The sequence below is a fragment of the Camelus bactrianus genome, chromosome 7 (assembly GCF_048773025.1).
Source record: "Camelus bactrianus isolate YW-2024 breed Bactrian camel chromosome 7, ASM4877302v1, whole genome shotgun sequence".
Taxonomy (NCBI): domain Eukaryota; kingdom Metazoa; phylum Chordata; class Mammalia; order Artiodactyla; family Camelidae; genus Camelus; species Camelus bactrianus.
Genome location: NC_133545.1, coordinates 65,014,319 through 65,042,268, shown reverse-complemented (window position 1 = coordinate 65,042,268; position 27,950 = coordinate 65,014,319). Strand labels below are relative to the sequence as shown.

The 27,950-nt window shown below is 38.7% G+C and overlaps 1 protein-coding gene and 1 pseudogene across 7 annotated transcripts in view; both read left to right on the top strand.

Moving 5' to 3' along the window:
• The window catches only part of ZNF804B (zinc finger protein 804B), an 873,532-nt gene that overhangs the window by 753,203 nt on the left and 92,379 nt on the right, over nucleotides 1–27,950 (top strand). For all 7 annotated transcript variants that reach the window (XM_074367517.1, XM_074367515.1, XM_074367514.1 and 4 more), the window contains one exon: nucleotides 26,951–27,094. In XM_074367517.1, coding sequence (XP_074223618.1) covers nucleotides 26,951–27,094 — 144 coding nt within the window. The remainder of the gene's footprint in view (nucleotides 1–26,950; nucleotides 27,095–27,950) is intronic.
• Nucleotides 15,837–16,733, top strand: LOC105072488 (rhotekin pseudogene; annotated as a pseudogene).

The window sequence follows — 27,950 nt, the reverse complement described above, 5'->3', positions numbered from 1 at the left end:
ATTTAGTGCAATAGATGTCAAGACATAGTGAAAGAGGACTATTGTAGTTGTAGGGAATGTCCACAATAAACATGTACTAGGTAAAAATCCAAAGAATAATTTCTTCTTATTGTTGACCAACACTCCCAGGGAAATACGCTTTATAATTAGTTATTAGAAACACAATTTTGAAATAGCATAAAAGAGAGAATATTGAGTTCAGTTTTTCTTGATTACTGTGTAAAAGATAAGCTCGCGCCCCCCCCCCCCCCTCCAGAGAACTAAAAGACACAGCTTAACTACCTCTCTTCCTCTGATTCCATAATGGTGGCTAGTAGAGAGAATATGCAGTGATTATGGAAATACAAATATTCTGTGTTTTCAAGAAATAGACACAAAAGACAAGGTATATGTGCAGGGAAGAAACTGATACAGGTTATATAAAATGAATAGAGGGCAGTGGGAGCTCATGGAAATAGATTACCTTTGGCCAGCATGACAAAGAAGGCTTCATGGAATAGATGTAGCGAATGAGTTGAGTTGGCTGAAGTATAAACATGAGGAGGTATGAGAATGGCATTCCAGGAAGATAAGTTAGAGCAAAGGTTCATAGGATGAAAGGTTTCAGAGGATGAAAATAATGGGAATTGGTAATAATGGTGAGTCATTTACTGTGACAAGAACATACATATAGATGCACCATGAGAAATAAGACTAGAACTGTATTTTAAGGACTCTCCATGTTGTTCTATAGAGAGTCCTTAAAAACCTGGAAACAGAGTTACACTATGATCCAACAGTCCCACTTCTGAGCACATATCTGGAGAAAATTCCTAAATCAAAAAGATACATGCCCCACAAGATTTATAAGAGCACTATTTACAATAGCCAAGACATGGAAGCAATCTAAATATCCATTGACAGATAACTGGATAAATAATGTTTGGTGTTTATAATTCATACTACCCAGCCATAAAAAAGAATGAAATAATGCCATTTGCAGCAATATGAATGGACATAGAGATGATCATACTAAGTGAAGTAAGTCAACAGAGAAAGTCAAATACCATATGATATCACTTATATTTGGAATCTAAAAAACACACACACACACAAATGAACTTATTTACACAACAGAAACAGATTCAGACATAAAAAACAAACTTCTTATGGTTACCAAAGGGGAAAGTGGGGGAGGGACACACTGGGAGTTTGGGATTAGCAGATACAAACTACTATATACAGAATAGATAAACAACAAGTTCCTACTGTTTAGCACAGGGAAATATATTCAACAACTTGTAATAACTTATCATGAGAAAGAATATGAAAAAGAATATAGGTATATACATATAACTGACTCACTATGCTGTGCACCAGAAACTCACACACCATTCTATATCACTATACTTCAATTACAAAAAAAAAAAAAAAAAGACTGATACCGTATTGGAGTCAGATCATGAAAGAATTAAGCATTTGTATCTTGTTCATTAGGCAAGTGACCCAATAGCCTTATTTATTGGGCAACCATATGTAAGATACATTGCAGCATGCAAAGAATCCCTGAGAGCCCCAGAGATACTGTAATTTGGTCCACTCATTTATGCAGAAGAGTCTGGGTAAAGACTGGCAGAAAAAAAGTCTACAAAGCTTATTTCCTTTTAAAAAATATTTCTATTTTTCATTAAGGATGGGATGATACAGCACATTTACTTCCTGCTTAATATATATTTTGATTCCTATATCTCTAAATCCTGCATTCCTAAATACATATGCAAGCTCAGGTAGAGCAAATCTCAGATGTGAATGAAAAATGGAATGCTTTTCATTTTTAAATAATGCCTTCCTTAGTGTCAAAATGGCCGTGACAAGATTAACCAGAGTCACAGTGCCCATCTTATGAAGAAAAATAAGAAGCTAGTGGCAGTCATTTATTTATACCACCATCTGCACATTTGTGTCTAAATCCTTCTGGCATTTAAATACGCAGCTTCCAAATTCAAGATCTTGTTGGGAAGCCTGAGTCATTCGGGAGCCAGCAGGAATGACAGGCTCCAACACATCTTTTTGTGGGCCCTTCATCTCAATCTTTTGTACAGTTAGCCTTTTTATGAAGTGCTGTCACTATGGAATCCAGCAAATTCCAGTTAACAGGCATGCGGCTTCTTGGCTCTCCATCGTACAAAGTCTGCTCTGGTCAAAGATTAGACGTGTGGAAGGTGGTTCTGAATAAGATCAGAATAGGGTGACAGAGTCACTGAGTTTGTGAGGTGAAGGACCTTAAAGGTGGCCTCGCTGAGAATTCACATTGTGCAGAGATGCTATAGAGAACTCTGGACAAGCCTGTGGGTTGCAGGACTCCAGCCTACACACACAGACCCACAGGCACACAGACATACAACGTGCCCACAACACTTCAATCAAAGCAGCACCCTTTTGGTCTGTTGTAAATATAGTACTGAATTGTCCTCTGATAAATAAGTGGCAACTGCAGACCATGTATAGTGGCTTATGGAATCCAGTTTATGGATTGATTTCAGGGATGCTGTAAACAGTTTGGAAAAGGATAAATGGTTTGTTTTATCTTGTGTTCCCCCAGCCTTCTGTTACAGAAGAATAAATGGTCAAACATATAGTAGAGTCATTACAAGGTATTTAACATAGGGTAGGTTAACTTTAAATGTCATTTCTTTCTCTTGTGAAATTCTTTTTCAGTCCTGTGTTCATTATATTTCATGATTTCATTATTTATAAATAATGCTTCTTTGGTGATTCTTTTTTCCTAGTACCTAAAAAATACTAACTCCTTTCCTTTGCTACAGATATGGATTTTATCGAGTTCTATTATTGCTATGACTTTGTGTTATATCCTTCCCTACATAAGCTACTCTACCCAACTGGTACCATGTTTAGAGGCAAGGACTCAAGTTATTCTAGAGAGCCATATTTGAGACAACCTACAACTTATGTATTAACCTAGATGCCTATTTAATTATCAATATTTTCCAAACCTAAAATTCATTGTCCTAGGGTCAGCCAAACAGGATCTTTGATATTAGGACTATTCCAGAAAATCTAGGAAAATTTTTGAGTTTTGATTTTGATTAGAGTTAGTACTTTAAAAGCCTACTGCATTAAGAATATGGAAGGCATGTGAAACAATTCTGTCAGTATATTAAAATTTACTGTGCCTACCTATTATGTTAGTGTTAGTGATATATTAAACTATTTGAAATTTGTACTCATACAATGAAAAGTTAACCATTGAAGAGAAAAGGTGAAAATTTCACAATCAATAAATATATACATATATTGGCAGTTTGAATAGTGATAATATAATTTAATAAATAAAAAATTGTTTAAAATACCATTTGTACATATATAAGGAAGGTGGAAGTATTTATAAAACAAATTACCACTGCCACAAATGGAAATATCTTAAAAATATTATACACAGTATAATGCTAATTCCCATTTTAAAAAATTTGATGAGCTTTTTAAAAGCAAGTTTACTTTGTGTCACCTAAATGTTAGTCTTTGAGTGAATAAGAAGTTATCTCACTATAAATAACAACATTTCAATTTTTGTATAGAAAAAGTCTTTGCTTGTTTGATATAGTAAGAGTTGTAGGATGCTATTTGGTAAGAATCACTCCAAAATTACAGCAGAAAGAAAAGTGAAAACAAAAAGAAAATTATTCCTGTCATGTAGCCAAATGCGTAAAACCACACACCTAAATATAAACACCTTCAGAATTCATTTTTCCTCCTATTTGTATTCCTTTTAAAGATTATGTTCCCCACCCCAACTCTTCTTTAATACAGAGAAGGGAAGCAACTTTGTCCATACCTGAGGCTCATAGTTCCTGGTAAGCCCCATGCCAACCATGTGATTTTGAAGTAACCCCCCCCCCCAACCATAGTAATCTTTTCTTTATTAAAAATGATGTTTAGAAGAAGGAAACAATACATCTGTTCACCTACATGAGCCATGAATAATATGGCTTAGTAGTAGTGTTGCATTTATACATACATCTTTTGGCAACTGAGAAAATCACTTTTCTTCTGCTCACTTAGAAAATGATAAGCCCTTTGCAATATCATCTCCAAGGAAACAATCATTCCGAGGACCCTGATGGACAAATCAACTTCTCGAGGCTTTGCCTTGCTAATCTAAATCTTTCTGTCAAGATCTGATAGATTCTGTCAACCTTGATGACTGTCTTAGAATGTAATTCCAAAGTTACTCTCAACATTTTATGTGCAAAAGCACAAATATCAGAGTCCTTTGATTTTTTGGAGATTGGCTTAATCCTTAAGGCTACACTTGGCATGTTGCTCTGTGGGGCTCCACATTGGGAATGCAAGGGCATGTCTCCTCTAATCACTGCATTCACCACCGTCAGCAGGGAATTAACCTTAGCTCTTAGTGATTGGGATTGATCCACTCAATTTTCATTCTTTTTCTTTTGTTTTCTGACACAGAAACTAATTTAACTGAAAGAGAATATTTTCTCCCTTACAAATTTTAATCCATTATATTCTTTCTTGTTAGTGAATTGCAAATATGACAGCAGTGAAAACATTGCATTAATTTCTTTTAGTCCTTTATCTTGACTGCTTAGAAACTAAGGGAACTCCAAACAAACAAACTGAAAACAAAAAAAAACAAAGTGAAAAAAAAAAACAAAACAACAGGCCAAGTAAGTGGGTGTCACACATTTAGACTATAATTGTATAATCAGATGTCCTTCATTTTGGTGCGGATTATTCAAGTCAAGATATTTGAAAGATGTTGATATGCTATTACATCCTAGGAATGTGTGCCTTGGGCTTTGTCTAGAGTGGCAAAAGATTAGAGAAGCAAGTGAGTATTCATTTGTTCTGTGGATTCTGATGGTTTCCTGTGGAAACCAGGGAGCCTGAAAAATTCATCTTCCTCTCCTCAAAACTCTTTCCTCACTTTTATATTTTATTGCTGGAAAGATTCAGTATGGAAATTCCTTAAAAAACTAAAAATAGACTTACCATATAATCCATCAATCCCACTCCTGGGCATATATCCAGAGGAAACTCTAATTCAAAAAGATACATATACCCCAATGTTCATAACATCAGTATTTACAATAGGCAAGGCATGGAAGCAACCTAAATGTCCATCAACAGATGATTGGATAAAGAAAATGCAATGTATGTATATACAATGGAATACTACTCAGTCATAAAAAAGAAAATAATGCCATTTGCCGCAACATGGATGGACCTGGAGAAGGTCATATTAAGTGAAAAGTAGGCCAGAAAGAGAAAGAAAAATAACATATGATATCACTTATATGTGGAATCTTTAAAAATGACACAAATGACCTTATTTACAAAACAGATTCACAAGCATAGAAAACAAACTTATGGTTACCAGGAGGGAAGGGTGGTGAGGAGGGATAAATTGGGAGTTCAGAATTTGCAGATACTAACTACTATATATAAAATAGATACACAGCAAGGTCCTATTGTACAGCACAGGGAACTATTTTCAATACCTTGTAATAGCCTATAATTTAAAAAAATATGAAAAAGAATATATGCATGTGTGTGTGTAACTGAATCACTATGTTGTACACCAGAAATTAATACAACAACATCAACAAAGATTCTTATTAACTAATTCTTTTCTCCTCAAACATACACTTCAGTATTTAAGAAGACTGCCCCACAAATACAAACATTAATGGCACAGGCTTAGAGTTCAAAAGAATCTTACCATTTAACTAAACCCCTCTATTAAAGATAGGGAAACTGTACATGAAGGGAGTTACATACTTTGTACCGACAGTAAAGCTAGGTCTAGGTCTACCTCAAAATAGGACTCACATCATTTATTGCCTTCTCGTCAAATTAATGACTTTTTAAAATTGCATGCCCAATTTAGTTAAGATAAATGTTTGCTAAACACAGAATTTTTAAAAAATCAAACTACATATAATCAAGTTTTCGAGAGTAACATAAATTAAAATTTACATACAATATGTAAAATGTTCCTTTTAAATACCAAATAATCACATGTATTTCACAAAAGTAAGTTTGGGTAATTTTAATATAAATATTTATCAATGTTTTAGTTTTCAGTATTTATTATGAATCTACAAAATATGCAAGTGAGCAGTTAATTTCAATACATAATTCATTGCTGATTAGCCATGATATTCAATAACCACCTTGAAGTAGACATAAAGTACAAGAAATTACCTTTTATGACACTAAAGTGTCACCTGAATGCTGTCAGTGCATCATAAACACTGACAGAGTTCAGAAAATAGCCCACCTAATTATTGAATTTGCTTTCAACTAAATGCTGAATAGCTTACCAGCTGCTACGGCTGTGCCTACAGAGTATGAATTAACTATTTGATCATCTGAACCACTTGTTATCATTTCAGTAATATTTTAATCTCTCTGCAATGAGTTATGAAATCTATTTTAAAAGATATTTAAATGACATTCGGTAGTATTTAAGCATTTTCCACCACCTTCAAAGATAAAGGTAAAATATACCACCAGGCCAAACAGAATACATGAAGAGAGAGAAAAACACTTGCCTGAGGACATGATGTAAGGAGTAGGGTAAAAATGCTGTAGCCAAGTTGTGGGGGGAAATCCAAACTGGATGTTTTAAAAATGCATCTGCCAAGCATATTTTTCATAGCAAGTTGTACCTTACTCATGAAAAGGTAAACAGGTGAATGAAATTTTATCTGGCAACAAAATGATCCTTGACATTTATGTAAAATTATGAAATCAACTTTCCTTTTTTTAGAATGAGATAAAGAAGAAATAACTATATACTGGTCAAAAATATTGATGCTATTCTACCTGGATCTTTTCCCAGCAGTGAGAGAATAAAGAATTCTTATTAGGAGAATGGAAAATAAATTAGAAAGGCTAATCATTAATATTTTAACATTATACATTTTAAAGTGTACAGTTTAATGAGTCACAACATACATACATGCCCATGAAGTCATCACTACGCTCAAGATAGTTTCACACATATGTCGTCACCAAGTGTCTTCTAGTATCCCTTTATAGTTCCTTCCTTCTACCTGTTCCACCCCTCCCCGCGTTGAGAGTACCACTGGGAAAAACCCAAGTGCCCATTAAGAGGGGGATAGATAAACAGTTGTGATATATCCATACCATAGAATGTCATCCTACAATAAAAATGAACAAGTAATACATACAATGTGGATTAAACTCAAAATAATTATACTGAGAGAAAAGTCAGACAAAAAAGAATACATCTTTATGAAATCTTAAGAAATGCAAACCATTGTCTTCTATGTTCTGTGGACAAAAAATAAAACATTAATATTTAATTTGTCTTTTTGGTAAGGGATGTATGTTTTTTAATTAAGAATTCAGCTTCATATCCTTCAGTACTTAGGGCCCAAACAAAACAGCACAGAACAAAACAAAAAGTCCTCAGTGCCTGACTGTAGCAAGTTTAGGAATTCCTTTAGAGCTAATACAGGTTCCCAGTAAAGTCTGATAGGAAGAAGATAAAAAGCAAATGCAAAATAGGTAAAAGTTTTAGTCAAGACACCAGCTCTCCATTTGTTGATGGCTTCTTTTTGCAAATTTCGTCTTCTACCAAAGAACATACCTGCATAAAAAGCTCTTCCAAGTTTTTCCCTTTTTTCTTCATTGGCTATCAGATGATAGTCATATTTTACATATGTTATGAGTGTTCACATCTTACCTCCTTTTTGTAACTTCTACACTAATATAAAGAGGGGAGAAATGTTTTTGAAATTTCACTTATGAAGAAACAGGAATCTTTGCTATTAATTTAATGTATTTGTCACTTGGTTATTCATTGGAATTCATATTTAGCTCATAAGAACACACTTAGGTTCTTGATTTTTTCCCCTTACTATAACAGTTTATGCATAGGTTGGTGATGTTAAATCTAATTTACTTAAATGGAGATGCAAGAAAGTGGAAAATTTCTTGTATTTTAGTTTTGAATATTGAAAAGACATGACCTCATTTTTATCTGAATAAATCGTTCTTCAGTTGATTAGCAGAATGAATGCTTAGATGTGACTAAAACATCTTTTAAAGTAATGAAATCTTATTGGTGTGTTTTGACATACAGATCTGGTCATTAAAGATTGATGAACAGAACCCTGACCTCAGACTATCCAAGTTTTCATGAAAATATTAGCTTAATAGACAACAAAAGAATTGACAAACAGAAGCTAATTAAATCTTTATAAACTTATGTTTGATTATAATACTAGCTTGATCAATTAATGAGCTGATTTAAGGCACATAGTTAAATGGGAACTTTTTTGGAAATGCTGCCATGCAAACACATATACACACAGAGGTCATTTTTAAAATGTTTACTTGCTAAACAGACAAAATAATTGGCATGTGTCTGGACAGCCTTGTTAGTTAGAGCCTGTAAAAATTTATTCTTGCCATTTTTGTAATAAATAATAAAGTGCTTACTGTTTAAATCATTTTATGGTCACCCTGAGAGAGTACTTATTTCTATAAAATAATCATAGCATTTTAAAAAATACTTTTTTCTTTTAATGAAAGAATTATAGAATCAATTAGATCATAATGCAATTAGTGAAAAATATTATGTTAGTATTTGTTCTGTACTAAATAAAAAAAACCCCGAGACCTTGAGATTATTTCTCATGATGCTTAAGGAATATTGTCACAAAAATGTAATGAAAGTTAATACATACCCTTGTAGAATGAGTATGTATTATTTATTGTTAACCTTCAAGGTAGATTCCTGTATAAATTGATAAATTTTCAAATCATGATTTTTATAGGGTAGTAAAAATGCAGCAGAAAATATCGAGAACTTTTTTTTTAATAACAAAAAAAAAAAGTCTTTAAAAATATTAATCCCTCTGTACTCCTGCCAAAGACAGAAATCCAAAAGATACAGTAGTAAAAGGCCAGGTCAGGAAGCCAGCTCAACTCACTGTCTATAGTAGAAAGCAGAGCCTGTTCACAGAAAGAAAAATGTATGTTTAATTGAAAGAACATTATTTCTAACAAGTAACTTATCTGGAATATGGTGCCATGGGGAGTTTAGAAATAAAAGAATCAGCAATAAAGGCTACTAATGTCCTCACAGGGACATGATTAAATGTCTAAGCTTTCCGCTTGTTTTTGCGTTGGATTTTTTCCCCCTTTAGTTTGCAACACAAAGGTCCCATAGGAAGAAAAACTTTTCATCCACATATTACATCACTCAGTCGAGTACAGATAATTAAATCTCTTCTGTGTGGGAAGAAATGCTTTTTACTGGACTTTGTAGGCCCATTCTTTGTTTACTTACATTGTTTGGGTGTTAGTTATGGGAGGCTCAGCTCCCCCTTCCTTAGCAGTGCCAGCATTTTTGAGTGCAGTCCTCATGGACCCCCTCTCAAGTCTCCTTTCCCAACCCAGATGCTTCTGCTCTTACCAGCTGGATATCTGTTTTTAACTCTCACTGTGTATCGCACTCACATGTAATGAATGCCATGTTTTTGTATTTGCTGTTAAACTCTGTAAAAACAAAACAAAACTTAGAAAATATAAAGAAAATAGCAAAACAAATAACAGTATTAGGCTGGTGCCATGCCAAGTATTTCATTTGATTTGTTTCCACAATCAGTATGATGGTTCTATGATTCACTGTTTTCATGCTCTTCTGTTTCACAGATTTTGACACAGATAAGATGAAGTTGCTTGGTGCCCCACACCCATGAGGAATAGAGCTTTGATTTAAACTCAGGCTATCTGATCCAGAACTACATTCCTAACCACAAGGACATATCACTTCATCTATTTTTAATAACCAATTTCAAAACTTAGAACTTACTAGATACCCTTCCTCCTGGCATATTTCCATTTTGACCACTTGTTCAGCATTTACAACTATAGTTTGTAGTCTATACTGATGGATGGATGGATAGATAGGTAGATAGGTAGGTAGATAGATAGACAGACAGACAGATCAATCGATCGATTAATCATGTGACTGCTGAGTGGTGCCTGGAATGGTGTTAGGTGTTTTTTAAGTTTGAACTTATTTAATCATGATTATCATTGTGTGAAGGTGACATTATTACCCTTGTTTATGGAAGTTAAGTGATGCATTGAAAACCTTGGAGTTTGCAAACAGCTGAGCTGGGATTCAGACCCTTACCCTGATCTCTGTTACTCCCTAGATGGACATGGAAAGTGCCGTCACTGTGCTATTTGGGCATGCAGTGAATGAAGAGGGATGCTCCTGTGTGAGCTTTTGCTGCTACTCCTAGGGAGTGCCTAATGGTATTTATTTAGAAGTTTAAGGGCATTGTTTCTGTTCAATGAAGTTTCTCCTTTCTTTTCATTCTCTTGCAATTTTTTTTCCTACTAAGAAGGGTATGCACGCCCCTGCCATCACTGCAGCTAGTACAGAATAGAGAGATTTGCTGACGAATGCAGCCACTAGTGAGGATACAGATTCCAGCCCAGAGCTGTAACAGAATATTTTAACAGACAGCAGCAGGCAAGATTTTCCATGGCATAATGGGTGGAGGCAAAACATTCTATAGGAATCAGTTTTTTAAAAATCACTCAATTGTGCTTTGGCTGTGCAAAGTGAACTTGGATTGTATGTAAAGGCTCACTGAAACAAGAAGCAGAAAGTCCAAGAGAGATGTCCTGGGAAAATAATCACCAGGAGGATCAGAGAAACAACCTAAACAGGATCATAACTTGTCTGTTCACTACTGGTCAGAAATAACACCAGCTGTATTAGAAGAGGAGACAGGGAATAGGAATCACATCCTCTCTAAAGTTTGTATGGCTTCTTGCTTATTATTACATAGAGTAAAATCTGTGTTATTCTCTTTACCAAATGTAAGTTCATTCATTCTCAGTAAAAACTTTGTTACCTTCTTAAACTTCAGAATTAAACAGCCCATCAGCTGCCATTCATTTTTTTAATCTGGAAGAGTCAAATCCAAGACCATTAATTTAGGCTCATGGTAAAATTCTATTTTAATAGGCTTATTCTGCTTAGATATGTAAGCACATCATTATTATTTCCCATCTCTAAATACAAATAGCACTTTAAATCCCGATTATCTGATTATATATCCCTTTCTGTTATCATTTGCAAATTGTGAATTAATTCTGTCCCTTCAGGTGGTCCGGGGTCTCTTGAAAACAGGAATTGTATGTTATTACTATCTTGTACAGTAAAATAACACAGCAACTAATCCAAACCTTTATAATACAACTAAATCCCTACCCATCACTAAATTTCTTCCAGGATAATTTAGAAAAGTTTTAAAAAATTATTTTAGGTATGAATTCTTTTATCTTCTGCTTTTTCTTCCCTTTTATCTAAAATATCTGTCCAGTGTCAGAAAAGAAGGTAGCTTCCTCCTTTCTAAAGCCAGTTTTAATACTGGCCAAGTTTGGTGCTCAATCCACTGTAACTATCTCTAACTAACAACTATGGACTAAAAAAGCTCTTAATTTTTTTTTAAGCTTAGGGGAATAAAGGGAAGAGGAAGTCCTTTACTGAGAGTGATTCTGTCTGTCTCTTTGTGTAGGAGATGGTTTGAAACTGAAAATTTTCTATTTCTGGCATTCCAAGGGTCAGAACATACTTTCTAAATATGTTGTTAAATAGATTTTGATTGTGTGGTTTAAAAAAGGAAAGAGAATATCTTTATCTGTATACCTATGTCTATATCAGCTTATGGACTGTGGATACTCACTTATACATTTCAAGTTTCAGAGACACAAAAATCTAGTCCTTTAGATCAATCTCCTCTTCCAAATAAGGAAATAGACCTTATTGAATTAGTGGCTCTGCTATTGGTCTCAAAGATTGGAGTCAAGGACTTGAATTCACCCAAATCTGCTACTCATTCTATATGAATCTGGGCAAACCAATGAACTTTGGAATTAAATTTCTTTATCTGGAAAAAAAATTTCTGAGGTCCCTTCCAATTGCATGCCTATGTGATGATTCTAAGTTTTCTATTACCCTTTTTTATAGTGGGCCCACAACTTCTGTTGTATTGCTGCTGGATCTGTTTTTAGACAGCCTCTATGTACAGTGCACACACACACAATAGATTGGGGCACAGCTATATGGTTTGCTGAGTTGGTGCTAGCGTTAACAATCAGTGTGGCTCCTCCACCTGCTCAAGCAGCTGTGAAAATGTATTTCAGCTCTTCACCTTAGTCTGGGTGGGCTGCACTATCGATATTACCATTATGACACATATTAACTTTGGCCCCAGTTTCCAGCTAATCAGGCTTTCTGACTTTAGTTGACAAGTATTTTTGATTTGTTTAAAAAAAAATAAGAGTGTATCCATAAAACTGGTATACAAACTTTGTTTTTGAGAATTTTTTTTTAATGGAGGTACTGGGGATTAAACCCAGGACCTCTCGCATGCTAAGCGTGTGCTCTACCCCTGAGCTAGTTCCCTCCCTCTCTTTTTGAGGAATTTTTCAAGTCAATGACACAAGTTTTACAAATTTCTATGAGAATAATAATTAATAGACAAGGTGTGTGACACATATTTCTTCCAAAATATGACAACAGAGCCAAGCTTTTGTATACCATTTCATGATCTTGAAATGAACATAATCTAGTTTATAGCATTTCTTTTAGCCCATGTGAATGCCTTCCTCTCAAAGAAAACTTGCATTTTAATATATTTTTCCTTACTTTGACACATTTTCCCAGCTTGAAGTTAGTATTTCAAGATTTGAGGCACAGAGCGTCTGTATAGCGTATTTCTTTCACATAGCTGGTTTTCTCTAAGTTTGAAAGTAAATTACCTATTAGAATTTCAATAGATAGAAGCCTGGAGCAGCCAGTTTCAAATAATGAAGTACCTTTGTGAGCACAACCACTTTTGAAACATCTCTGGTTATAGAACAAGTAAACCAAATGTCACAGACTTTTTATCAGACATGATAGCAAATGTTCAGAAAAACAGAAAATCCTTCAAGTTTTGGCATTTATCTGGTTTTCGTGTCCTTTGCATGTCCTTTTTTTAAACTATACTTTTTTATACTATTTTAGCATATCACTTAAGGAGTTTCCAGGCCTGTTTTAGAGCATGTAGAACATAAACACGGCTTTTTAGAACTGTACAGATTAATTCCAGAAAAACCCGAGAAGGCCTAAGAATGGGAACTTACTTGACAATCACCTGAATCTTTTTGAAGGGAACATATTTGCAGTTAATTCCCAAGCAAAAGGGAAACAGTGTCTAGGTCAGCATCTTTTAATGACCATTTCTCTCCTAGATCACTGTTACAAATGTTGAATTTTTTAAAAATGGTTTGTAATTGAGCAGGTGTCACTAGCACCTTTCCAGAAAACTTAGTTACCTGATATTTTTCATTGATTCCTTCTATATTAGAAGATGAAATGTCAGACACTATTAATTGCATTTTTACAATAAGTAGTTACAGCAGGAGTAAATGGCTAAATGAAAGTACTTCCTGTCTAATTCACAATAGATGTATTCATTTAAATATATTCAATTTACATGAATGCTGTATGTCTGTATTCATTACAGTTATACATACCTGTGGGCTGAAATTGATGGGTTGGTAATTACTGCCTTTATAAATGGGACACTATTGTCAGTCTGGAGGGGAAAAAATTTTTTTTCTCATTATATTTTACACACCTACACAGTGGGCACATTCCAAAATCTTTCTTTCGAATATAGAAATTTTACTCTTGAATTTCCAGATCTAAAGATTGTGAACACGGTCTGTCAGTGGTCCTCCTTTTCTCAAGGGTTGCTGTGGGTTGCTTTCTTTCATGGAAAGTGACAGAGAAGAACTGGGAATCTCAAGATCTCTCCCTGCAAAGGAGCTCTCTTTGTCATCTGCTATACCTGGAGCCCAACCATGTGTATTACATAACATAGATTAGATTATTTTTATACAATGCGTTGTTTTTCTTTGAGTTCAGTGAAGGTAGGACTATTAAAATGTGATTTCATTGTATGCTTTCATTTTCTAAACGCTAGACTTTTTAAACAGCAGTTTTAGGTTCAGAGGAAAATTGACCATGAAGTACAGAAAGATCTCATATACTCCCCCTACTTTTGTACATAGTTTTCCTTCTTATTAACATTTTATATTAGTGAGGTGGGTGAATGTGTTACAATTGATGACCTGATATTGATATGTTATTAGCTAAAAGTCTATAGTTTATATTAGGGTTCAGTCTTTGAGTTATACAGTTATATGGGTTTTGACACCGCCATATTTATTTCAGACTTTCCAATTCTCTCCCCTTTAGCATGATAAATCAACAAGCAGAAAGTCAGAAAAGAAATTAAGTGTATTCACACCTTCACTCACTACATTTATTCATTTATGAATTCATTAATGGATGTTTGCTGAATGTGAACTCCAGGCCAAGGACTGCTATTTAATGGATTCAGTCTCTTCCCTGACCCTACGTAAATTTACATCTATTTTCCTATACCCTTTTCTTTCTCTCCCACCTAGAAATATTGCCCGGCTTTACTGGTGAGAGCTGGGATGTTCTCTGTTAGAGACTGATAGTCTTTGCATCTTGATGGGGCTCAGACTTCGTGGTGTCCCACAAGTCTTACTGGTTTATGTGTGTTTTACTGTTTCATCAATTGTTAAAAAATATTCTGAAAACCTATCCATAACCCTTATAAACTTGTGCAATGCAGCATCTGTATCCATCGATAAGCAATATGGAAATTATACCTGCCCCCTTTTTTCCTTTATGGCAGACATGCATTGTTAAGTAATAAAGCAATAGTTAGTGTTATGACTATTTTAAGGTGCACCTGGGACTGCGTTATATACTTAAGTGCTTTTGGGGTAGAGGAACTGTGTATTAATTTATGTGGAGGAAGATGAAGTTGGAGGGGTAGAATGCTGATGAACAGTGGTTCTGAAAGAAATGCATGTATTTTTCAAAAATAATCTCTGTTCAAATGCAGCCAATTAGAAATCTTCTCCAAAATAAGCAGTTATACAGACAGACTTTGCATATTGAATTGTTGCTTCATGCACAGAAATGCAGTCATCACTTGGCATCTTGCCAGCAAGTCAGAAATTCATCATTCTTTCCAAATTAGAAATGGTGCTGAGCCTGCCACCCAGAGACAAGTTCACATATTTATGTGGTTGCATTCATCTGCCCATCTGGGCAACGTGAATGTATCACTCATGAGAGGGGAAAAAGCTCTTTTTGAAATCCAGGAAGTGGCTGACGTCATACCTACCAGGCATTGAGGTAAAAGCTAACTTTGGTTCTGTCCATTCAAGCCTGGGAAACCAATACTTGATTCTCAGTACATTGTACGGAGAACTATTGATTATGGTAAGATGGGAATAGCATTGGAAATCAATAATCTGTAGTTCTGATTGTGAATCTGTGTACAGCTGCCACCCTCCATTACTTTGGCGAAATTCATCAATAAGCTTCTTAGAACTCAGAATCTACATTTTAAAAAAAAGGATTGTACCAAAATTTCTATGTTTACAGTCATATCCCTCTACTTATTCTGCCATTTCAACAGTTTTAATTCCCTAAGATATGCTTTAACATTGCCATGGTAGGTTACGCTGTTACATAGTGGGAAAGGCATTCTCTGCTTTTTATTTATTAATTTCACTTATTCAACAAATACTGGGGCAGCGGGAGATTCCCAGCCAGACTAGCTGGCGGGCGTTGAGGGGATAGAAGCCAGCCAGACGAGGCAGATCCAGGCGGCGCGGGGAATGCAGAGGGCAGGCACAGGCACAGGCGCAGGGCCGCCGGCATGTTCTCCCGAAACCACCAGAGTTGGGTCACCATGGCTAGGGGCTCCACCCTGGAGATAGATTTCAAACGTGGCCACTTCTGACTCAGCCTCTTCAGCGACCCGCCCGAGGACACAGAGTTGCAGAGGAAGCTAGACCATGAGATCCGGATGAGGGAAGGGGCCTGCAAGCTGCTGGTGGCCTGCTCCCAGTGATAGCAGGCTCTGGAGGCCGCCAAGAGCCTGCTGGTGTGCAACAGCTGCATCCTGAGATACATGGGCAAGCTGCAGCAGCGCAAGGAGGCGCAGGTGCTGACAGTGGGCCACCCGCTGAGCACTCCCCCTGCCCCGGCTGGGTCTGCATCTCTGACCTCCGGATTCCACTCACGTGGAAGGACACAGAGTATTTGAAGAACAAAGGCGACCTGCACCGCTGGGCTGTGTTCTTACTGCTGCAGCTATGGGAGCACATTCAGGAAACGGAGATGATCCTGGTGGACAGGACCCTCACAGACATCTCCTTTCAGAGCGTGCTTTTTGCCGAGGCAGGGCCAGACTTTGAACTGCGGTAGGAGCTGTATGGGCCCTGTGTGGAAGAGGAGGGGGCCCTGGCTGGAGCCCCGAAGAGGCTTGCCGCAGCTCCCTGGACCATTCCTCAGGGAGGTGTGTTCGGGCATCACTGGAGAATGCTGAGGGCTCAGAGAGTGGTCCCATCCTGCTCCCCACACCGACTGTGCAAGGTCCTCGTTACCCCCTCTTGGCTCATACCACCCTCACCCTGGCAGCAGTGCAAGATGGATTCCTCACTCATGACCCCACCCCGCCTGGCTGCCCCTTTATGGTAGTGTGTGTTGCCGCCTGGTGGCTCAGCCTCTCTGCATGTTTCAGCCTACTGCAAGTGGTCCCCTCAGAGTGTAGAGGCAGGAGAAGCAGGCCCAAGACCCTAGAGTGACCTGATCCAAGGCAGAAAAGGCGACATCACCTAAAGTTCCAGTGCTGCAGGGGGACACTGTGCCTGGACAGCTCACTGAGGCAGAGGCGGCAGAGCTGAGGGCTTGCGAGGAGGGTGAGCAGGTAGTCAGCAACATCATGGACAAGCTAGTGGACCGAGTCATGGATGCCGCATACAAATCCTACCTGGAATGGCAATGCATACCAAATACAGTCGAATGGGAACTGGAGACCATGCTGCAGATGGTCCAGATGGGCTTCATGCCCCAGGATGAGGGAGAAACCCACCTGGCAGAAGACCCCATGTGGGCCAAGGATGAGGAACCCTCACCTTGTGCAATTGACTCCTGGGCTCAGGGAGCCGTGCCTGTGCTGCACGTGCCTGCCTTGGTGGGACTGCAGGAGATCCAAGGCAAATGTATTTCCCCAGGACGAAGGGAGCATGGACCAGATCCCTTTAGGAAGATCTTGGATGGATACAGACTCTGAGGAGCAGACGGAATCTTTTTTTTTTTTTTTTTTAACATTTTTTTATAGGAGTGGATGGAATCTTGGGAGCATTCTCAGGAGCTGAGAGTCACCCTGGGAACCCCACTCACCCCGAAGCAGTTTCAGGAGACAGGGCCTCGCGGTCCTTTAGAGGAACTAGACAGCCAGGCAAGGGGCCACCTATCCTCGATCGGATCCTTGAACTCAAGTAGCAAACCGGCAGTGGAGGTGGTGCTTGCCACCAGTCCTCACCCTTCTCTGGAGTTGTCTCTGGGAGCCAGCCCCCGGGCCTCAGTCGGGAGGGCACAGCCCCTCAGCTCCCAGTTCTCCCTCAGATCTCTACTATTACACACCCAAGCCTCATGTGGCTGGAGACCGGCCAGAGACCAAGAATGAGGAGGTGCCCCGCATCACTCCGGGCGTGTCAGTGTCGGGCCCCTCTGCATACCGCACCACAGCGCTCAGCCCCTAGCCGGGTTCCTGCCGCAGCAGCCCTAGCACACGGACCCGCGGCTCGGTGCACCGCCATGCAGAATGGGCCGCAAGCACACGATGGTGTGCCTGGACACTGCGCGTCTGCCGCACCGCTGGGTGCGCTAGCTTGCGGAGGTTCTGGTTCCATACTCCGCTGCGCACCCCGCGGAGGCCTACCGCAGGCGCGGGCAGTGGGGTGGTGAGAAGACAGAAGCTCCGGCCCGATCGGCAGCCCCCACTCAGCCCCACAGGAGGCATCTCCAGAGTCCAGTGCATGCCAATAGACTATGACGGAGCCGTCAGACTCATGCATCTGGAAGACAGGGGTGAGGATGGGGTCACAACTCAGCTGACCTTTGCTGAGCTCTGTGCTAACTACTCCGCATATACCCCTGTTAGCCTTAGCCCATTTAATCCTCAGAACCACCCTGGGACGTAGGCACTACTTTTATCCCCATTTTACAAAGGAGGACACTGAGACTCTGAGAAGTCAAATTACCCAAGGACATGAAGCTAGTAAAGGGGCAGACATTGGAGATGGCACTTGAGAACTGAAAAACAAGGAAGGAGAAAAGATGAGAAACAAAGAAGAGAGGGCTAAGCACATGAAAAGTTTGGAAATGTTTAGAGGTAAGGGGGAAAGGTCTAGGGCCCTCGGGGAGGAGTTGAGAAGACTCTAGTTGGGGAGGGTAGGAAGATCCTCTTCTTACCTATATTCCTCGATGTAGGTGAGTACCAGCAATACTCGGAAAGGGTGGACACACCAGTGGACCTGGAGGGCGGTGAGTCAGAGTAGGGAGAAGTGGTCAGAGCAGGGGACACGAGGACTCAGAAGTGTGGAAATTCAGACGGTTAGACAAGGCCTCTTCCCCGGGGTTTGGAGAGGAAGGGCTGGGTGAGGGCTGGTTTCAGCAGCACCACTCCCAACTCCGTGGCTCACCTGGGTGATAAGTGGGGAGCTCACTCCAGCACCCTTCTCAGCATGGAGCTCGCACTGGGTCAAGGGCACACCCTCAGGAGCAGCGCTGAGAAGCTGGGCGTTGTGTCCACGGACTATGCCAAAAGGTATGAGGTTGCGGACGGCCTCTGCAGCACACTGAGGCTGTTGCACAGGGCAGCCCTCGAGCCTCGAAGGAGAATGGAGCGCCCCCTGTGGAACATCCTAGGGGAGAGACGCCCGAATCACCAGGCTCACGGGAAACAGACAACAGCGGAGATTCCTATGGGGGTTGGGAGTGCTGTTATTAGGCACTGGGAGAGACCCCTGAGTCTGGATCATGATGGGATGGGGGGGTCACGTGGTGCGGGGAGGGTATCGTGGAGCAGGCAAGGGGAACCCCAGGGCTGAGTCACAAGGCGATGCGGGGAATCCCGGAGGAGGAACGGCGATGGCACAGGCCCCAGTGGCCCAAAGAGCCCAAGCCTAGGTGGGATGAAGCAAGGTAGCCCCCAGGCCCTATCTCCCTATGCTAGGCTCCCCGAAGACCCGGGGCCGCCCCAAATTGGCTTACCTGTTTCTGGAAGCTGTCTCTGAATCCGCCACCACCACACAGACGATGCACGCACGGCCGTTGGGTGGGCGACCGTTAGACGGGGCACCTTTAGGGGCACTGTTAGACCGGGGCGGTCCTTAGACTGGGGCAGCCCCGGTGGGACTAGGAAGCCCTGGAGCTGCGGGGTCCGAGCTATGGCTGAGGCGATGGCAGACAAAGGCTCCGTGAGCTTAAGCTCAGCGGAGGGTGCACTAGAGCGGGGATAGACCGTTCAGATCCGTGTCCGGATCCGTGGGCCAGCTCGGAGCCACCCGGCACCCGCCCACCGCGGGGGCGCTCAAGATGGTCAGGGAAGCCGCGTCTGTGCGCTAGGGCGGAGAACTCCACCTGCACCGCGCCCACGCGGACGCACTCTCACACTCTGAAGCTGGGGGAAAGGGTTTCAATGGGTGGTGCAAAGCCCAAGAACAAGAAGTGACTTTGGGAACTGCTAATGCGTGTAGTAAGTCTCTTACATTGAGTTACCCACTTAAATGGAAAAACCAGAATTGGTTCAGGCCCTGGGGAAAGGTGCTGCTAGATAAATGAGCCGTTTTGAGAATTTCAGGAGGAAGAAATGGACTAAATAACAATGCTGAGGCTACGCTTGAAAGTCAAATTGCTTAAAAGTCAAAACAGTTTAAAATAAGAAACAGATATGAAGAGCATTTGTGCAACAATATTTCTGGCCCCTCTGGTCAGGCCACTTCTAGGCACAGTCGGTATCACGGGTGTCATATGAGAGGCTGGGAGGGGAAGTCTAACCGAATCTCCTCTCCCAGACCTACCTGCTCTGATCTGGCCAAGCCCGGACTGAGATGTGGGCCATTCCCTGGGCTTGCCACCAGAGCTGTTCTCATTAGCAGAGAGGGGAAGTGAGGCTGAAGGAATTTTGAGTTCAGTGTGAGGTTTAGGAAACACAAGTTGAAAGAGAATGAATTTAAGGGAACACCAACTATGAGGCAATAAAGTTAGGGATGGGGAGGCAAAGGTTTGGGAAGATTTTGTTGGGAGGTGAATTTTGGAAGGAATCAGGTTCAGGAAACTGTTGTGGGGAAGTGAGGAGGCACCTAAGAATCTGCTAGTAAATTCTTGTGTCGTTAATGGATTTTGGGGGACTAGGTTTTTGTTTTGTTTTTTTCTTCTCAGTGGATTTTTCTTGATTATAAAGGGATACAAAGACATTGTAGAAACCTTATAAATGGAGGAGTGTAGGAAAGAAACATATCCACCATTACAGTTATTTTTTTCCCACTGTTACAATTTTGGCCTTTTCCTTTTCTTCAACACCTATTGATTTACATATCTGAGATCATACCTGATGTAATTTTTTTTTGTATCCTGTTTCTTTCATTTAACATATCATAAGTATTTTCCTATGCTATTGTAAATTGTTCCTTAAGATTACCTTCAATCATAGGATAATACTCCATCACATAGCTCGCACACAATTAGCCATCTGTTCTCATTTTGTTAGGCCTATGATTTCAATATTCTGCAGTTATAAATGACATTACAGGAAATATTTTAGAGAATATATTTTTATTTTCATTTCAAAAAAACCCTAAATATTGTGTTTCTCCTAAGTAACAAGTAACATGCTAGATGCTATAGAATGCAAAGACCGTCCTTTTTATAAAGGAAGCCAGTCACATCTTTAGGGAAATAAATATGCTCTCTTGTGTGTGTGTAATTTCTAAACAGTCCAAAGGATAAATAAATGTGACTTAATTCAACACCCACTTTGGTAAGAGTTTTTGTCATGAATGGATATTGAACTTTATCAGATGCTTTTTCTGCATCTATTGAGATGATCATGTGACTTTTGTCCTCTCTTTTGTTGATGTGGTGTACCAGAAGCTAGAAAGAGAAAAATTCCCATATATATCACTTACATGTAGAATTTTCAAAATAACACAGATGAGCTAATTTAAAAACCAGAACCAGACTCACACACACAGAAAACAAACTTATGGTTACTAGGAGGGAAAGTGGGTAGGGAGGGATAAAATGGGAGTTTGGGATTTGCAGATACTAACACTATATATAAAATAGATAAACAACAAGGTCCTACTGTATAGCACAGGGAATAGAATTCAGTATCTTATAATAACCTATAATGAAGAAGAATAGGAAAAGGGATATATAAATATATGTATAACTGAATCACTATGATATATACCAGAAACTAATCAATTGAAAATTGACATGTCAACTACAAATAAAAAAATAAAATAAACAAAAGATAAAATGTCTGAAAACCCTAATATTTAAACCAAATTTGAATTTTCTAGCAGGGATTATGTTTCATATGAGATTGTGGGTTGAAGATGATAAGGACTCCCATCACTTGCTCGAAATTCTCATCAGAAAATCAGAGTTGCTTTGTAGACTACATAGGAGAATGGTGTTTTAAAATAATTTTCTAGTGTCACATGTGTACAAGGATACACACACACACAACACACACATACACACACAAAATATCCAAACGTCAAATCCCTACTTTTAGCATATACTGTACTAAGCGCTTTCATAAAAATGATCTCATTTTATACTCATAACAATCCTGCAACCTATTCATTATTCCCCTTAATTTATATTGAGAAAACTGACAACTTAAAGAATTTAAACTGCTGTACAAGAGGGGCTGAGATTCAAGTTAGTCAGTCTTCAAAAACTAAATTTTCCCTATCACAAAAATAAATACAGAAATAAAACTGTCTAAAGCAAATTTTCCATTACCCAGTCTAGTACAGAGATGCAAGGAGACAGTGGGGACCAAAACAGGTTTTTCTTTTTTTGAATCTGTGACAACCACTTGATCAGTGGAGGAGGAAAATTCACTCTCTTTGAAGCAGGATTTTATTTGGGGGCCATTATCACAGAACAGGTTAGAGAATATTAGAATTCTTAAAGCAGTCTCTTACACATAACAGTGAAAGGTCAAATGTGAACTTTCCAATGAAGAATATGAATTCAGTCCTCAAAGCTCTGAGCTGGTATTACCGTCAGGGAGATACGAAGAACAGCAATTGATTTCTTCTCTTCAATCATCAGGGCACGTATTAAGAACCAGTAGAAACAGGACTACCACCTTGTATTTTCCTACTGCCTATCTCTTCGAGAGCTTTATAGATTTTTAAAATTATAATTAGTCCTCTTACTCTCTCTGGGAGCTAGAGGCTCTGTATCATTCCAAATCTACAAAAAAGTTAGCCAAGACAGCTCAGAATCACATGGCATCTGAATAAAGGCTAAGTAATTAGGGCAGCCATGAGAATGGTGATTAACAGCTCTGAAGTCAGGCACATCTGAGTCTGAATCTAGTCTCTGCTCTTCAGCGTTGAGTGAGTTTCTAAATGTGTTTGTGCCTTGCCTCCCATGTCTTTATATGGGATAATAAGAGATGCTACTTCATAACATTGTCGTGAGGATCAAGGGAGTTAACAAGCGTGAAATGCTTGGCAGATTTCTGTTTTACACTGAGAGCACAATGGGCGTTAGTGGGTAAGCATCCTCACAGCAATAAAAATAATTTGGTAGCAAACATCCATATTTCTAATTAAATGCATTACTCTAGTCAGAATACTTGCCACTTAACAGACACACCTGTTATATGCCTGGATACAAAATTATTGGTGTGAAAGAGTACTTTTTCTCTCCTTGCACCCAAAATATTAATTATGAAAAGTAATTAATTACTACAGAATTCTTACTGAGCTGCAACATAAAATGCCCATTGGCAATGCCTAATGTTTTAGAAATGACTCATTATGATAACTGCCAAATTTAATTTATACTTCATTTTCAACCTTTTAATGAACCATTGAGAATGATTAGCAAGCAGTTTTCTTTGATTTCATGAATGTTATTTTTTCCTGTCAAGTACACTTTCAAAGCCTCCTCTTCTAGGCATACTGTGAGAAGGGAAATTTGTGTAACTAGCAAATGAATAACAGAGTTATATGTCAACTTTTATATGTCTAATGCATTATTATGCATTTTATTCATTTTTTTTTACTTTTTAAAATTTACTAATACTGAGAATAAGTGGCTGTTTTTACTCTTTTCTTGTTTACTCCATGTCTGTGAATATATTTAAAGATTGTGTAATTATTTCAGAGAATAAATGTCATCTTAATTTGCCTTCAAGGTTATTTGACCAGTAAAAGTATCCTGCCATTCAACAAAAGGGCAAAAAATTCTGAGAGCTTACAGTGTATGTGGTGCTATATGTGAAAGAGAGAGAAAAAAACAAACAAACCTGTCTTTCTTCAATTGTTCTTAACTAGTATGAGCTCACTAAACTCTATAACAACGAATAATTATTACTGTGTCACAACTGACAGAGTTTACCTCTTTATGTGTAATCCTGCCATGCTAGACTGTGGAAACTCTGAGATAAAGACCTAATAAGAAATTGATGATTACAAGTTGCTTAATAAGAGATAATCTTGACTGAAGAAATGCTTAATGGTTAGTGGATGGACTTATGGATAGATGAATGGATGAATGGTTGGGTAGCATGAGACAATGGAAAGTGTGCCCCTCCTGTACCATTACGTAATTTTATTCAAATCACGAAATTACTAAACGTCAGTTGCCTCTTCTGCTAAATGGTAATATTAGACTAGATGATATCTCTCCTGTTAGTCTAAGACCCTCCAGCCTTCTGGCACATCCAGCTGGACCAACTCAGCTCCATCTGCATAGGTAGTCCAGTTTCACATGAGAGCAGGTCTACCTTATACTGAGTAATATCATGGACCACTAGGTTATGGTTCTTTTACCAAAAGTCAGCTCCAGCTGTAATCCCAGTTTTCAGATTTTGCCAAAGATTCTTAAGGAATTCTTTTTTTCTTTTCCTTTATAATTCCTCTGTCCCTACCCAACTCTTGTCTTGCAGTCTCCTCTGCCCGAGATTTCTACCCTCAGGTCTCAGCTTCCCCATTTGTACTCCATAGGCACCTGCTATTGAGTTTGTATGTTTACTTCTGGCTTTGGGGGACACACTGGATTGGAATCTCTGTATGTTTTGCTAATAGCATTTATACTCCACCTGTGCATTCTTCCTCTCTTAAGGGGACAAGGATATGCCCTTATTAGTGCATATCATTGTGGGGTAATTTAATCTGTAATTTAATCTGATGACTGTCAAATGTGAACATGTATAAGAAACTGTATATGACTCAAATGTTGGTAGAACTCTTTTATAATTACAACATTTTTCATTGAGAGTCATGCAGTATCATAATTAAAAATGTTTTAGAAATAAAAGATGCTTTGATGTAGATACCAGGAGTAACTGGAGAAGCCCCACTCCTGGCCATTGAGCTATTGTCCTAAAATCCTCTACATCATCTGAAATAATATGAAAATACATTTGAAACCATAGATTGACCCTGAATTCTCAGTTGTCATCCATGCCAGCTAATGAAACAGGCATTTTTGAGCCTGGAGGTTCAAAAAATAATAAAGGAAGAGCAACTATGTATAAACCAAAGTAGTCCTTTGTTCCATTTCAGTCCCTCTAATGATACTAAGAAAAGGCATTACAAATTCTTAGTGAGAAAGACTGGATGAAAAATAATGGTTCCTCCTGATTCTAAGCATATTACCTCAAAAGATTTGGTCTACTTCAATGCAAGACTGCTCTATCATGTGATTGCGTTATCTCAGTTCTTTGAACAACTGGGTTCTTGTCTTGAAATCAGTGTCCATATTCTCATTACTGGATGCATCCTGTTAAGTAGCTTTATATGCCCCATTAGCCTAGAATGTAACCAAATTTCTACTTCAACTTTCTTAGACAGGCAATCCAGATATTTGGTCTAGTTTGCTCTTTGTTAATGTTACTCACGTCCTTCCTGCTTTTTGCCATGCACGCTAGACTCATATTTGGGCTTGGATCATTATGTTCCTGTGTCTAAGTTAATTGCCCCCTCCCTTCACCCAGTCTTGTGAGAATCTGCCAAAATTCCCTGGACTTGCTATTTTGTCTGAGCTGTGATGCCCCTATGATTCAGGTTTAAGGCTTAATTTCTTTTTATAGAAGGTTAGTCATTTTGGGGAAACAAAGCTAATATCCCTTCTTTATTTTGTTGATCCATTCTTCATGAATATTTGTTTGGTATCCTCCACGTGCCAGTGATTCTTTTATTTGGGCACTGGGATAAATGGGATAAAAGAGGAGAACTTGCACAATGGTAGGAGGCATGAATATGTAAACCACCATTATCAATTTATGTAATGCATAATAAGCACCTGTTCTGGGCTAGACAATACATTTGGCACTGTGGACACAAAAAGAGTAAAATGGTTTCTGCCTCTAAAGGATTTATGGGAGAAATAGACATGAAAACAGATCATTTAATACCATGTGGCCTATCTAGTAATAGAATTAAAGAGGTAATGTGGGAGCATGGATAGATGTAAGTTGACCCTGATGAGGCAGGAAGGAGCTTGCGTGGTATGTTAAGGGGATTGGCTTTAAAGAGAGGTGGTAAAGCACAGCTGTTTATTAACAAGGGAGCTAGGCATTGGTTCTTTGAATTTAAATCGCTTTCTCCCTTTGCTGAATCAGTGACCCCAAGTGTGTGATCTCTCTGAGTGCTGGTTGATGCAGCTATGAAATGTAGATTAAAACAGAACTTATGTGAGGAGGAAGTGAAATAATTCAGATACTTAGCTGAATACCTGGCACATAGTTTATGTTAAATAAGCATTTGTCACTATTACTCTATAGGCAATGAGAGAATTCAAGAGGATTTTAAGCAGGGGAATGATGTGGCCAAAACTCTGTTGGGAATAGAGAATAGTCAAAATCGTAAGCTTAAATAAACCCGCTGGCAGCGTCTAGCAGGAGCGGATTCTTGTAGAAGCAGCTTAGGCTGGAGTTAGAAATTATGGATAAATAAGGCTCTAAATATAGTGTGAATGGGGTCACGCAGGGATTGTGTGTGGAGGGGATAAATCAGTTGGCTGAAGATGCAATTGTGTGCAGTACAAAAATGTAAGGGGTAATATCAAAGAAAGAAATATCTATGATGGAGACAAAGTAGGAATGGTCATAGAGGTGTTTGGTAATAAGCAGCACATTGGAGGCTTTCTTCTCCTGGAAATGTCATGGAAAAGGCTTCCCAGAGTGAGCCAAAGAGCTGCATGTTGGGAAAGGAGTATCAGCTCACCAGTTTCACAAGGTGGGAAAATGCATTATGTGAAGAGAGAGTAGTAAGTCCCAACACTGATGATCTCACGGAGGCTAAAATACATGAAGCAGTCGGTAGTGACGTAAAACAGTACAATCAATATCTTAATAAAATATTATAGCAGAGAAGAGTTCTGATGTTTGAGATGGATCATTGGATAGGCTGAAAAAATGGTGGTGAGTATTCCAGTTGAGTGAGTCAGCAGAACCACATCTGGTGGCGAGAAGGATGACTTAAGGACCAGCCTGCAGCTGAGGGCTCCTTTGGGATAAGTCACTCTGTGTCTATCAGTAACTTAGGGATAAGGCTGAGCTGAAAGTTACTTCCTTAGTGCCATGAATTTCTAAAAGGTACTGAGCCTAACCATGTTCTTTCAATCAGTGAAAAATTAAATACCAACTTGATTAATATGAGATCTGGTTATGCTACTACAGAGAAGTACAACCAACATGTTTGCCTTTTTTTTTTTTTTTTGAAGGATTTTCCAGAAAAGGAGAAGTCAACAGCAAAGGCCCTGGAAGATGTGAAGGCAAACTTCTACTGTGAATTATGTGACAAGCAGTATCACAAACATCAGGAGTTTGACAATCATATTAATTCTTACGATCATGCTCATAAACAGGTAAGTCAAAGTGGGAAGAATCTTTCATAATCCTGGATTTTTACCTTCAGAACAGAATGAATGCATTTGGCCTTATTTATCTGTATCTAAGATGCTGAGGTAAAACCATTTTTTATCTTTTTTTCTTGAAGGATGTGGTTTTTATTTAAATTTTAGGTGAAATGCTTTTTTCTTGAAGTAGCATAAAACCGGATTAATTTACAGATGATCCAGGAGTAGATTGACATTTATTTTAGAATTATATACATGGGGAAACCAGGACCCAGTAAAATTAGTGCCAGATTTAAGACCACCGAGCTAATTAGTAGAACTAGAACACTGGACCAGTACTAGGACAGAATCTATTATAGAGTTCTTTCAAGAATTCCAAGATTTGGGGAATACTTTGGGAAAAATAATTCTCGATAAAAGGTTACATTTTCCCAAAAATACCCTTTTAGGAGAGTCAAAGTGGTTATTTAATAAATGAATCATTGCAAGAAAAACTTGGACAAAGGGAAAGTTCAGGAATATGGCAGATATAAACATTTCACATTTCATGTATTTTTCTTAAAATGCCATATATATGTATGGTTTAGGTTTCTACATGTTGATGCTAATATTCTCTATTTCCATCAGTCTGTGAAAGAGGAGGTTATTGTTGTTCTCATCCTGTTAGATTTTATCCTTGCTGCATGAGGTATAAAAATATTGGCCCTTTAGGAATTAGGAGTGCTAAGTACCACTAAGAAAAAAATTCCACATGGCCAGAAGATTATTGCTAAGAGCTGAGAAAGTGCGTACTCCTGATATATTGGATATGTGGATAAATCTTGTATAATCTAGACTTAAAATGTTTACTCACAGTGAGTAGCAA